Genomic DNA, 13,949 nt, shown 5'->3' on the forward strand with positions numbered 1-13,949 from the left:
GAAGAATAAGTAAGTCAATACATGTATCAGCGGCACCAATAATAACACTAATGCAAAATGCCGACCAAGGAGACCTGTGCAAAGCCCTGTGTGCTGACCCCTTCCAACGCCCCACCTCAGCCAGCCCTGCTCGGCCAGCTCTCACGTCCCGGTCCTTTCCCAGAACCCGGACATGGAGGTGCAGAGAGGGTGACACGTCCCAAGCCCCGCTATCAGGAGTGACCTGGGTCCAGGCGTCCCGTGTCCGCAGCACCTGTTCCCAATCGCGTCACCGATGAAGAGTAGGAAACCACACTGTCGTCTTTCCCACCTCCAGTCATAAACCTATTTTCACTCCCATAGAAGCGGCACCCGTGGTCAATGCTCCTGACTCAAGCCACGTCACTCTGGCAGGTCTGAAGGTAGAGGGGGCACCTTGAAGCCAGTGGGTGAGGTTTTCGTTCCCGAACGTCTTCAACCCAGGGGGGCTTCCCGGAGGAAGTGAGTAAGAGCCGGCGGGTACCTAGAGGAGGAACGCAGTCCGAGAGACAGAGGAAACCACCTTCACACCCACTGGGAGTGAAGGGCCAGGCGGAGCGAAATAAGCTTCAAAACATACCACGTGGGAACACCTGTCAGGCTTTGTCACCTGTCCCAGACCCGAAGCAATGAGCTAATGCAGAGCGATGACTTTTGAATGAGAACAGCCTGAAACAGGCTGCCGCAAGTTGGGCGGCTCTGCTTCTCCCTCCAGGTGGAGGTTGTTGACAAGGTGAAGTTTGGGCCGGGAGGAGGCGGGGGGGGAGGGGGGCTGTGAAGTGGCCAAGAGGAAGCCCTGGGTCAGGACAGGTTTGCAGAGTGGACACCTTCAGAGGGAGCCAGGTCCCCGGGCTCCTGGAATGGTGCTTGGGGCTGCAAAACCAGTGCTTCCAGTTACCCTCCGTCATGACCTCCAGATGCAGACCTTTCCAAGGACCTAGCTTTTCACTCGAAGACATGCAAATGCTCACATACCCCCCATCTGTGAAATGTTTGGTCACTGGGCTGGGAGAGCAGCTGCCTTCATCCCAAAGCCTCCTGGGGGGAAAAGCCCCTCTGGGTCCTTTCTTACCGCTTCCTGCTTCTTGTTAAAATTATTTTAAACATTTGATCGGAGTAGAGTTGATTTACAATGTTGTGTTAGTTCCTGCTGCACAGCCAAGCGATTCAGATAGACACGGTCACACGTCCATTCTGTTTCAGATTCTCTCCCCATATAGGTCATTGCAGAAGACTGAGCACAGAATTTGCTGTTTCTTATACTGGATCCTTTAATAATCTTTTTTTTTTTTTTTTTGCATATTTATGTTCGCCTAGCTCCAAACATTCCTAAAGTGACCAAATCAGAGCAGTGATTTGCAAGGATGAGCAGCCATGAAGACAACGTCCTTCTCTGCTAAGTGTTACCATTCATTTGCAACTGGGGTCTCACCCCCCGGCGGTCCCCAGAATCCGCGAGTCCTGCTCAAAGTCTGGCTATTGCTCTTCTTTCCTGATCTTTCTGGACCCTGAGCGACAGGGTGGTGAGGTCAGCGTAGGGTGGGAGTGGGGGTGAGACGGCAGCCAGCCTGTATCCTAGGAACTGCGCTCTCTGTGGGGTCACGCCCGTGTCCTTGTCCTGACACCATGGAACTAGCCTGAGGGTCAGACACACATCAACCGCCCACCAGATGCTCATCCTCTGGGCTTCCAGACCCGGGCCCTGGAGAAGGAAGACAGAAAGACGGCGAGTGAGAGAGGACGGGCCGGGTGTGGGCAGCGAATCGTGTGGCTGAAGATGGTGGGTGCAGATAGATGATGCATGGCTGGAGGGCTGCCCTGCCTGTGGAATATTCTGGAAGGTTCACAGATAGGGCATGTGCAGGAAAAGCAACAGACTCGTCTCCATGATGCCAGAAAAGAGGTCTGGGGAGTTCTCTCGTGGTGCAGTGGGTTAAGGATCTGGTGTTGCCACTGCTGTAGCTTAAGTCATTGCTGTAACTCGGGTTCAGTCCCTGGCCTGGGAACTTGCACCTGCCTTGTGCTTGGCCAAAAAAAAAAAAGAAAAAGAAAGAAAGAAAGAAAGAAAGAAAGAAAGAAAGAAAGAAAGAAAGAAAGAAAGAAAGAAAGAAAGAAAGAAAGAAAGAAAAAGAAAGAAAGAGGTCTGGTTGGACTTTTCCCCTCTCATTAAACTGTCTCTACCTGCAGTAAGCCATCATCTAGCAGCACCTATGTGCTGGATGACAGTGATACGCTCCTGATGGAAGGGGCAGGAGTTCAACTGAGCCTGACGAATTAGAAAAGAACCTCAGAAACGGTGACCAGTGCCACGGTGATCAGTGCAAGGCAGCAGGCCACGAACTGGAAGCATCCATCAGAGCACAGGCAGCAGAAACGCCCGAGAGGCCCTGGTCCTGCTGAGATTTCAATGCTCAGTTACATCCGCTGGGTGTCAGGATTCGGGCAGAGCTGCACGGCACGGCTCTCCGGCTCAAGGAGGCATCAGAGTCATCAGGAGGGTTAAAAAGACGGCAGGGCTCACCCCCAAGCTTCCGAGTCAGAGGGTGTGGGCTGGGGCCTGAGACTCTGCATTTTAAGCCTGTTGCCAGGAGACCCTGACGCTGCTGGTTGTGGCCCCCCCCTTGAAGGCCCAGGGCTCCCCCGCCAGCAGAAGCGGAGGGTAATCAATCGTGCTGCCCGGGAAGCTCTAGGCTCAGCAGGCCACGTCGCCTAGTTTTCATTACTAGAGGTGAAGAGGCAGCAGAGAACCGGTAGATGATATGGGAACCAAAGGATCCAAAGGCTCTGAAATAAAATAAATCAGGAAAGTGATTGAAGTCACTGGCATTACTTTGTTTGAAGAAGAAGAGCGTCCCGTGTAATCGATATTTTCAATATATAAGTGTTGACTGTGGCCAGGGCACTCTGCCTCTCCGGGGCGGGGCCACGGTAAACAGAAAGAGAGGGTAGCAGGGAAGCCTGCGGTCCGGAATATTAAACACCGCTGAGCACCCGGGAAAGGGAGGAGCTCCGTTTCCAAAGACAAATTGAAGGAGACGACTTAGACTCCGCGTGGGAAATTCCACTCTGGACATTCTCTTCCCTTTGTTCAACTCCAGTGTCCAAGAACGAGCCTGCACTTATTTTTAAAGGGTCCTGAAAGGAGGAAGGACAGAGTTGGATCCAACCCATTTTCCCTGAGGTTTCAGCCCGGTAACCTTGACGCCTGTGGCCTTGCAGAGAATGCCACTAAGATGCTAGTTTTCCTTGTGAGATATTCTACTTGTAACTGTCTGTTCAACAAGTCAATTGCCAGGGAATTCTGCGCCCTAGTGTTTTCATTTCTGCTCCAAAATTAGTTTCAACGGAAAGTTTGTTCACTGCTATTCTGATGCTATTTGAATATTTATAATTGAAAATTATATATCATGTACAATCTATTTCTATACTAATATATAGCACATAATATATTATATATTATATGACACACTACGTTTTTCTGTAATATTTAGGGCTAGGGAGGTATTTAAGTGATATCTTAAAATCCACTTTAACTATGTACTTTAACATACTTCTATTGGATAAAAAAATGCTCTTACCTCCTCGGGCGGAGAAGAAGTGCAGTGGAGGTAATGACCACTATAACCATTGACATTAATAGCACTTTTGATGCTGAAAACGACAGAAAACTACAGATAAATGTCAAAAATCAAGGTGAGGTATTTTACAGTTTCTCTGATTTGCCTGGCTAGGAAAGGGGCTGCTTTAAGATGAGTTTGATGGAGGAGTTCCTGCTGTGGCTCAGTGGTTAGCAAACCGGACTAGCATCCACGAGGATGTGGGTCCGATCCCTGGCCTCACTCGGTGGGTTAAGGATCCGGCGTTGCCGTGACCTGCGGTGTAGGTCGCAGACGCGGCTCAGATCCCGTGTTGCTGTGGCTGTGGTGTAGGCCGGTGGCCACAGCTCCAGTTGGACCCCTAGCCTGGGAACCTCCTTATGCCGTGGGTGCGGCCCTAAAAAGACAAAAATAAATAAATAAATAAATTTTATTTGAATTTTAGAACATGGAGAACAAAAGTTTTCATCTCAATTATAACAAGATGAAATCGTGCAAGCCCACACTGCTCCCCAAACACAAACCACAGGGGTGTCATAGGGAAAAGTGTCCTTCTTGAAAAAATGGAAGTGAAAAGCCTTTGCTGCTGTGTATATGCATATATGTAAACACATTGCATTGTGCCATAAAGTTTCTGAAAGAATTACCTTAAGGTAACGGTAATACGAATTTTAAAAGTGAGAGCATTAACATGGAAAAAATACAGATTTTTACGAGGTACTGAGAAATTCTCAGGAAAGTTCAAAGTTCATATCCATTAAACTCAGATACTTATCTACTAACTTCTGACAAGAATAAACACTTCCGGGAGTTCCCGTTGTGGCACAGCAGAAACAAATCCAACTAGGAACCATGAGGTTTCGGGTTCGATCCCTGGCCTTGCTCAGCAGGTTAAGGATCTGGCGTTGCTGTGGCTGTGGTGTAGGCAGGCAGCTGTAGCTCTGATTCTACCCCTAGGCTGGGAACCTCCCTATGCTGTGGTGGCCCTTAAAATGCTAAAAAAAAAAAAAAAAGAATAAACACTTTAAATATATATATTTAAAATATATTATGTACAATTTACATTTTATTGTGTGCATTTATATAAATTAAATATATATTATATTTGAATTATATATTTTAAAGTTTTTATCCTTATCAGAGGTTTATATATATCTATTTTAAGAATGCTTGGAGTGCCTAGTGAGTTAAGGATCTGGCATTGTCACTGCTGTGGCTCAGGTTAATCCTGGTCTGGGAACTTCCACCTGCTCTGGGCACAGACCCCTCTCCCCAAATTTCTTAGGATGTATTGTATATGTTATCATGAAATAAAGCCAATTATTATTTTAATAATGGATTCAGTGTTTCTCTAAAAACAAAGGTTTTTTTTTTAGGACCGCACCCACAGCATATGGAAGTTCCCAAGCTAAGGGTCGAATTGGAGCTGTAGCCACCAACCTACACCACAGCCACAGCAACTCGGGATCCGAGCCGCATCTTCAACCTACACCACAGCTCATGGCAACACTGGATCCTTAACCCACTGCGCAAGGCCAGGGATGGAACCTGCGTCCTCATGAATGCTAGTCAGATTATTTCTGCTGAGCCACAATGGGAACTCCTAAAAACAAAGTTTAAGATGTCCACAAAATACTTTTATTGACACAAAACATATTTATTTCTCATTTTCTCCCTTAAACTTGTTTCAGTCTTGCTTTGAATTCCAGGGGCCCCAGCCTACTCCTGCTTGCCCAGTTAGCTAAAGAACTCTCCCCTCCTGAGCGGGTCTGTTCCACCTTGGCCTTCCAGGGAGGAGGTTGCTCTCCCTCCTCCCCTCCACCCGCTTCTGCCTCCAGGGACCAGGAGAGAAGACGGCTCCCTTGACCACCAAGGAACAAACGTGACTGAGACAAAGAAATGGAGCTACAGGGATAAAAGGAAACCAATCCCCAGAAAGCCACAACCTGGACAGTTGCCTAAGGATTCCAGTAAGGTAACTGAATTGTCATAGTGACAAGGAGAACTCTTTCAAGTGGAAATAATACAAATTTCTTTGCAGCTAAAAGACAATTTTTTTGGTCGAGCCCGTAGCAAGTGGAGATTCCCCAGACCAGGGATCGAACCTTTGCCATGGCAGTGACCGGAGCTGCAGCAGTGGCAATACCGGATCCTTAACCCGCTGAGCCACAAGAGAACTCCGGGAGCTAAAAATTTTAATCATACAGAGTAAAAGATTACCTGTTACCTTAGGACTGTTGGAAATATGACCATTTTCCACAACGTTTTTGGGTCTGTTGGGAAGTTCGTGTTATTGGCGTATATATGCAGATATACTTCATATACATGTATACACACAGCGACGTACACACGCATACCAAGACACATGCCCATTTCAAATCATTAACCCCCTAGGAATAAAGAAGTTCTGAGGAAACCGCATAAACATCCAGAAGGCTTCCCAACCGAAAGTAAACAGTAAGAACATGTTATCGTTGATTGAAACATCTCATCTGCAATCAGATGCTTTAAAAACAGGAGGCAAAAGCAATCATTTAACCAGTATTTATGAGACCACGACACACTGACGTAAGCGTATAATAGGGAGTTTAAAGAGTAGATGAGGGGAAATCTCTGAATCATAAGGGCACCCTCACCTCAGTGCCTTAACGCAGTGCAACATGTCTCTGGGGGCCAGCCTTGGCTCCAGACGGGGGGAAACGCTTAGGGAAGAAGAGGACTAAAGAGAACCAGAGCTCTTTCATGTAGGTAGGACCATGCTGAAGTCACATCACATGTCATTTTAAACAGGAAGCTTTGTGTCTAATTGTAGAGCTAAAACTCAGTGACGATGGCTTGTTACAGATCACGGACCAAAGCCAGCCCTGCGTAGGAAAGGAGAGAGGCATAGACTTTGGAGAACCTGGATTCAGATCCAGGCATTACCCTCGAAGTTCTGTGGCCTCAGACGCATGTCTTAGCCTCTCTGAGCCTGTTTTCTCAACTCTAAAACTGTGGTTTTGTGATTAGAGCTACAGAGCGTAAAGCACCCAGCATGGCGCCCGGCACACAACACGTGGTGAGTAACAGTACTTCTTAGTGTTGTTACAATTACTATCAGAGAGAGGCGAATGGCAACCACCATTTCTACAAAAACACCCTTTATTGCTTTCCAACCTCGTGATGGATATTTCCCGGCCCACGTCAAATCCAACTTACTGCAGTCATTTTTTCACATGGAGATGCTAGGCACCTTCAAGTGATGAGAAACACACAGGCTCAACCTACCCACTCCATCACACGTTGAAGAATTTTTTAAAAGGCATCAACTTGATGAGATTGGTCATCCAGGGATATGCACTCAAAATCCTTTCCCACTTCAGAAACAGTTCCACCCCTCTCCCGCCTCCATAACTAACCTAAGGAGGGAGACACAGAGCCAAGGGTAGGGCTGATTCACAGCCCTTGTGCTACACTGATGTCCCGGGACCCTGGAATACTGCTCTCCCACCATCTGGATGGGCTAAGTTGATGGGCCATCCAGACATTCTTCCACGGATGGTACAGACCCAGCTCGAAACGCATGGCTATCAGAGGGAAGGGTATCCATGTCCAGAGCATCTGTCTGTGCCAAGAGAAAGGACGATCAGACACCATGATTTTACAATAGGCTAAAATTAATTCTTCTGTGTCACTTCCAGACAAAATCCTTGCTCTCTGAAAACAGGCGAGACAGTCTTTGTTGAATTTAAGTTGTTTTTTGGTGAAAAGGAAGAAAAGCAGTTCAAATTTAACCGTCTATGAACAGTCACTTGGTCATTCTGTTTGTAAACTTACATAATCTGGTAGCTATATATCACATTCAGATACACATGTTATGTACTCACGAACTGAATCAGTAAAAGAGGAGACCCCCTGTTTCAAATGCGCTGACAACACAGACAGCATGAACCAAAAATGCTTGGTCCTACCATGTTTAATGCTATTTGTCTCAACCAAGAATAACTATGAATACGTTCTTAAAGAGAGAGATGGGGAAAGTGATGCTTTTCACATTTTGTGATCGCTTTACATTGATTTATTTTGTTTAAGGATGCTAAAATAAATTTAATCTACTTTGAATAATGTTATTATTTTTTTTCCTTTTGCTTCCTGAATGCAATCTGATGGTAGCTTTAAAAAAAAAAAAAAAAAAGACCACAGGGTACCGAATCAATTCTACTGCAGGTGTAAATCAAAACACATTTTGTTAAGTCATTTTAGAAGGACATATGGAAAAACTGTGTTGAAAAGTGACTCCTTTGATTCTGGATTTACATGGCAACATTTGAAACGAGTGGTCTAGCAGACACAGGCAGCCGTGCAGAGAGAGTTACAACATTCAGAGAAATATCAAAATAATTATTGTGAACAGTAATTGCTGTAAGGAAAGAATGACTAACATGGTCTCAGTGTTGGTAACTTATCACCAAGTTCATGTTAATAAAATCAGGTCCCTTCCAACTATGTCCAGTGGCTTAAGAATGATTGTAGTCTACGAGATACATGCAGTATTGAAAACCTACCTTGACGTCAAAAAAAAAAAAAAAAAAAAAGTTCCAGAAAAAGTAATTTCTCCCTTTTCCTCAATAACTCAATTTGATTTTAAAGTCCAGGGAAAAACTCTGGGACCAGTTTACTGTTTATAATTTCATGGCCATGGCATGTACCTCTTCCTCTGCCCCCACACTACCCATCCCTCAAACCACATAAAAAAAAAAAAAAAAAAAGTGCCTCCAAACAAAGTACTTTAAAAAAAAAAAAAACCCACTGCAAACAAAATGAAACAATATTGAGCACGGAACTCATTTTTCTTTTAAGGGTGAAAACACTGGTAACGTTATTTTCACTTCAATGACTTAACTCATCCAAATGAACGCTTCTCCAATGTTAAGTGCTCCTGGTGGCTGGAGAGAGAAGCCGGCAGAAGGAATTCGAGGAAAGCATCTCAACTGTTTGCCCGGGCAGTGGGAGCGCTTGGTAAACGCCGGATCCTCCTGAGCGCGGGGCTGCTACACATCACTGGGCGACCGCGCTCTCTGGGAGAGGCTGGACGGGATGCAGCCGCAGCAAATGAGGCAGAGCGCTTTCTGGATCTCTTGGTTTCTGAAAGCGTATATGACAGGGTTGATGATGGAGTTGTAGGTGGCGGGCAGGAGGGTGGCGTAGGTGTAGATGGACGGGTAGGTGTAGTCAGCTATCAAGGAATAGAGGGTGAAAGGCATCCAGCAGGCAGCGAAGGTCCCCAGGATGATGGCCAGCGTCGAGACCCCCTTCCGGGTGGTCACGTAGTGCGAGGTGGCCAGGAAGTGGTGCTGCAGGGCTATCTGATGGGCATGCCGCATCACAATCTTACAGATCTGGATGTAGAGCTGCAGCATGAAGGCGAACATGAAGAGGAAAGAGATGGAGAGGATGGCCGCGTTGTTCTTGGTGAGGGGTCTGACCACGCTGCAGGTGGACTCGTCCCGGAGGCAGTTCCAGCCCAGGACGGGCAGCAGTCCCAGGCAGATGGACGTGCCCCAGAGCATGACGAGCATGACATAGGTGAAGGTGACCGTCCTCTCCGAGTGGTAGGTCAGCGCGTAATACAGGGAGAGGTACCGGTCCACGGTGATGGCCAGCAAGCTGCAGACGGAGGCCGAGAAGGAGGCCACAATGAGCCCGATGGTGACCAGCTTGGTGGCTTCTGACTGAAGCAGGTAGGCAAAAACGAAGTTGATGATGAGTCCGATGCCCGCCAGCAGGTCTGCCAGAGCCAGGCTGCCTATCAGCAGGAACATGGGTGCCCGCAGGCTGGGGTTATGGAAGATGATAAGGACCACGATGGCATTTTCACAGGAGATGAGGGTTCCCGAGGTACACAGGACAATGTCCCAGGGGTTGACGACGAGCTCCGGCTCGGGCTCGACCACGGGACCCTGGGAGGAGACGGCAGCCGAGACGTTCACCGCAGCACCGGCATCTAAATAGTCCCGAGGCGGCCGGCTTCCATTGACCTTCAGGTCTTCATTCATTTTAACCCCGTCCTCTTCAACGACAAGACAGGCTGCTTAACGCTGGGATACGGTAGGCGGGCTGACGATCCAACATCATGCAAAAAACAAACAGAGAGCCAGCCCTTCCTCAGACACTGCCACCGAATGCCACAAGCTTCCTGAATTACACACTGATAGGAAATAAAAGCCAAAGTCTCCGTGGCTTAAAGCCCATCATAAAAAAAACAAAAAACAAAAAAACACGCCGTTTGGCTTCGGGGGGAACGGAGGAGAGGACTTGAACACGCGAGCGGGAGCAGGGCGGGCACACGCGGGACCGCGGCGCCGGCTTGCTAAAGTGCGGGGGACGCACACGTGAAAATCCATCCCGCAGCCTGAAACCCAGCAGCCGCGCGGCTTCGGGGCAGAGCCCGGGGAACCACGCCGCGGCGACGGAGCGCGAGCCGGGCCGCCACCCACGAGGGGACATTCAAACCGCCCTCTTCCCTCGAACTCCCACCCTGCAAGCCACCGGCGCGCGTGCACACACTCACACCCCGGGCAGAACAAAGAGGGGTCCCAGCCTCCCCCGTGCGCACCCGGCAGTCGCGGCAGGGCCCCAAAGGCGGGCGTGCGCGACGGCGGTGTGGACACAGACAGGGAGACAGACAGATGCCCGGCACCGCGGCCGCTGCCCTGGCGGCGGGGGCGCGGGGCGGGCGAGGGGACACGCGGGGCGCCAGGACAGGCGGCCCGCGGGGGCACGAGGGGGGGTCACCTTGGCGCGCCCAGGCCGGGGGGCTCCTCCGCTGCTCCCGAAGCGCGCGGGCTCCCCGGGTCGCCTGTCGGCGCCGGGCCCGCGGAGCGAGGGGCGGCGGCCGCTCCGGGCTCGGACGGGAGGGCGGGGGCGCGCTCCGCGCCAGGTGAGCGGCGGCGGCAGGTGAGCGGCGGGCTCGGCTCGCGCGCCTGGCGTCCCCGCCCGCGCCCGCGCCCGCCCGGCCGCCCGCCGCCAGCTCCCCGCCCGCCCGAGCGCGCGCGCGCCGCCGCCGCCGCCGCCGGAGCCCCGGGAGGCCGGCGCGCGCCCCGCGGCCGGGGCTGCGCGGGCGGGCGCGGGCGGGGACAGCCCCCCGCCGCCCTCCGGGATCGAGAGGCCCGAGGCAGGGAACTGCACTGTCACCTCGCGGCCGCGGCCCCACCTCCCACCCCGGCTGGCGGTCGGGGCCGGCACGGCGCGGGGGCGGGGCAGCGCCGCCTGGGAGCCAGGTGACCCATTTCGTTCCTGAGGTCCCCCTGCGGAGTCCCCGCCTCCAGCGGCCCGCTTCTCCACGCCTTTCCCTAAACTGCTACATTTAAGGTCAAAAGAATCGCTCCGGGTGGTGGTCAGGATTAACTGCGGGTCTGGATGCGGGGCGAGCAGGTTAGGGAGGCAGATCTTTGAGGCAGCAAAATGCTCAGCCAGCTCTTTCAGAATTGCTTTGGCCACACTGCATCCTGCTCCCAAAGGGGCCCCCTTCCGTAGGTGTGTCTTGGACCTGGTTTATTATTACTATTCCCCGGGAACAGCTGCTTAACTGGCTATAAGGTGCTGCTGCGGGAATCACCATTGTCATCATCAAATCACGCTTATTAAGTGCTCCTTGAGCTGTGTGTTCCAATGGAAATCATTCACTGAGTCCCTGCAGAAGCAGATGCCGGCCAAACCCCCATTCATTGAGGTCCTGAAGTGGCAGCGTTGATGTATTTTTTCATTTTAACACATCAGTAGTTTCTAAGAATGGAATTCCCATGGTGGCTAAGCGGAAACCAAGCTGACTAGCATCCACGAGGACACAGGTTCGCTCCCTGGCCTTGCTCAGTGGGTTAAAGATGTGGCGTTGCCATGAGCTGAGGTGTAGGTCACAGATGCTGCTCAGATTCCAAGTTGCTGTGGCTCTGGTGTAGGCTGGCAGCTACAGCTCCGATTGGACCCCTAGCCTGGGAACTTTCACATGCCACAGATGCGGCCCTAAAAAAAAAAAAAAAAAAGTGTCTAAGATTAATAAACTGATTCCTGTGTGCTTTTATAAGCCTGCCTCCTCTGGCTACAAAACCCAGAGCACCTGGTAGAGCTTAAGTTTAAAGATGATCTCTCTGTTTAAAGATGGGCCCAGAAAAGCTGTGATGTTTTGCTCTTTCCCAGTGAAGGTTTTCCCAGTTGCCTTTCTCCACACTCGAGGAGGGGCTCCTGTAGGAATAAAGATGGTCTGTAGGATACAGAGCTACCTTCCTCCTACAGGGGTATCATCCCGCCACCGGCCCCTCAGAGTCATTCTTCGCTCCAGCCCTGCAGGCTCCCCCAGCCCTGACTCCCCCTTCTCCTTCTCCTCCCCTGCCCCCACTCATCAGCTCCAGCCTCTGCAAGATCACCGGCCCTCCATGGACACCAGGTCTCGACTGCAAATCAGCAGTTCTAGGGTGGGGCCCCCTTCTGCATGTGCAGCCCCCTTCCTTGCCCTGTGATCCTGCTGCTGCTGGTCCATGGGACACCCTTTGAGAAGCAAGGTTCCATGGAGTTTGAACAATCCCTTGTTCAGAGAGGCATCGAGACACTGCACCTGCCACAGACCCACGCGAAAGCCTGGACATGTGAATTCAGTACGATGTGGTCTCCGCTCACAGGTAGGTACTGCCTGGTACTGACGACGGATAAAAAGCAACAGTGATACCAGGCAGCAGATGCTGGAATGAGGGAATGTGCCTCTTTCTCTCAATTTCCCTGTGATGAATCAAAGCATTTTTAGAATACAGTGAGAAAAAACAGTCACTGAAACATACACGCGGCTGTTTCAGTATGACACAGTTCAAACTACCTGCCCACCTTTTAGGAGCCTCACAGGATGGACACGTGAGGGACAGCGCCGGCCAGACACCCTTCTTGTCAGTACCTCGGACACAGGCCCTGACCTGCGGAGCTTCCAGCAGTGGAATCTGTTCTCTCGTTAATGTGTCTGGGAAATAAGATAAAAAGGAGTGCAGGGCTGGGAAGAGAAAGGGGAAGGAGCGGATGGCAGATGCGCAGGGCTCTGCAGTTTTGAGACCTGGGAAGAATTGAAGGAAGAAATGGAGAACACTCACCTGGGCCTGGATACGGCTCAAGGGCAGAAGCTGGGAGCTGGGGGCCAAGGCAGTGCGGACCCTCGTTTCTCCTGACGGCCAAGGTCAGCTGTGCACGCGCGGTCCTGCTACTACCCCCTCCTCTCGAATGATTAGTTGTTAACAAAAAGAATTTAAGCTGTTCCTGTACTCCGCATTTCTATATTTATTGGTGTATGTGTTAGGATTTTTGTTGCCAAGGGGCGGAAATGCGATTCAGGCTGACTTAGTTTAAAATGGATGTCGCTGTCTGGCACGGCTGGCAGCGATCCTGGACCAGGCTCAGGATGAAGAGACGCTCCAGGAACAGTGTCCTACCCAGGGGCACACGTCCCCAGAGGGCAGGTGAGGAGGGACCCGGCAGTGCGGTCCCAGAGGGACATCCTGTGAAGCTTGGGCTCCGAGGGCAGATCAGGAGGCTTTGCTGGGCCTTCAGTAACAGGCAAGGCTCTCTCCTCCACTCCGTCGCCCCCAGCCCGGTCAGGAGACGCCCTCCGGGTGTGACATTATCGCCTTTTCATCACTGGTCTTTTAAATCATTTCTCCTGTAACGGCGGCAAGACACTGCAGGAGATAAAGCATCTTCCTGCTCCTTGACTCCTTTGGCAAGAGGTTGGGGAGGCAAAATTGACACCCAAAGCTCTGCAAGGTGTGTTCAAAGGGCTGTGACAACACGTGGCCAGGAGCCCTCTGCCAGCGTCTCCTGAGCAGTAAAGGCGAGTCACTAGCTCTGGGCAGCAATCAGTGCAGAAGCGTTGACCTGGCCTAACGCTGGATGCCTCTGCGTTTGAGGCCCACATTTCTGATTGATTTATAATCGATTCTGTAAGATCAGTGACACCCAGAAATATGGACGTGGGAGACTGGTACATTTCTCCACCAACGGTAACAACAACAAAAAGGAGAGACGGCCCGATTAGCTAAGATGCATGATAAATGCAAACCATGAAGCAACTCTATGATGACAGAATTAAAATATGAAAAGGGAAAATAGTACCACGTCTCACCTCCTCCGCTGCTCCCGCCTTGACCCAAATCACGGCCACCCTCTGCTGGGTTATCCCAGGGGCTTCCCAGCTGGTTCCCCACATCTGTCCTCCCTCTGCCCTGCCCCTGTTCCCAGGGCATCCCAGTGGGATCACGCTTCTCTGCGGCCGGAGCCCTCAGTGGGGTCCCAGCTCACCCAGAGGACAGCCAGAGCCCTCCT

The 13,949-nt window shown here is 50.8% G+C and overlaps 1 protein-coding gene across 2 annotated transcripts; it reads right to left on the minus strand.

Moving 5' to 3' along the window:
• Window positions 1–5,878: 5,878 nt before the first annotated feature.
• On the minus strand, window positions 5,879–10,627 carry GPR12 (G protein-coupled receptor 12). 2 transcript variants are annotated; one of them, XM_084981131.1, is made up of 2 exons: window positions 10,389–10,627; window positions 5,879–9,710 (listed from the first exon to the last, which is right to left on the minus strand). In XM_084981131.1, the coding sequence occupies exon 2, from the start codon at window positions 9,647–9,649 to the stop codon at window positions 8,645–8,647; it is 1,005 nt and encodes a 334-aa protein (XP_084837257.1). In that variant the 5' UTR covers window positions 9,650–9,710; window positions 10,389–10,627; the 3' UTR covers window positions 5,879–8,644. The 2 variants fall into 2 exon arrangements, with proteins under 2 accessions (XP_084837257.1, NP_001238747.1); NM_001251818.1 differs by lacking the exon at window positions 10,389–10,627 and having other exon boundaries at window positions 8,502–9,658.
• Between the last annotated feature and the right edge of the window lie 3,322 nt (window positions 10,628–13,949).

The sequence above is a fragment of the Sus scrofa genome, chromosome 11, assembly GCF_054392235.1.
Source record: "Sus scrofa isolate SSC_HxYL_T2T_F1_AM1 chromosome 11, Sscrofa_HxYL_maternal_Yorkshire_Landrace_v2.0, whole genome shotgun sequence".
NCBI classification, from domain to species: domain Eukaryota; kingdom Metazoa; phylum Chordata; class Mammalia; order Artiodactyla; family Suidae; genus Sus; species Sus scrofa.

Coding starts and splice junctions, on each gene's coding strand:
- GPR12 (XM_084981131.1), bottom strand. CDS start 9,649: ATGAATGAAGACCTGAAGGTCAATGGAAGCCGGCCGCCTCGGGACTAT.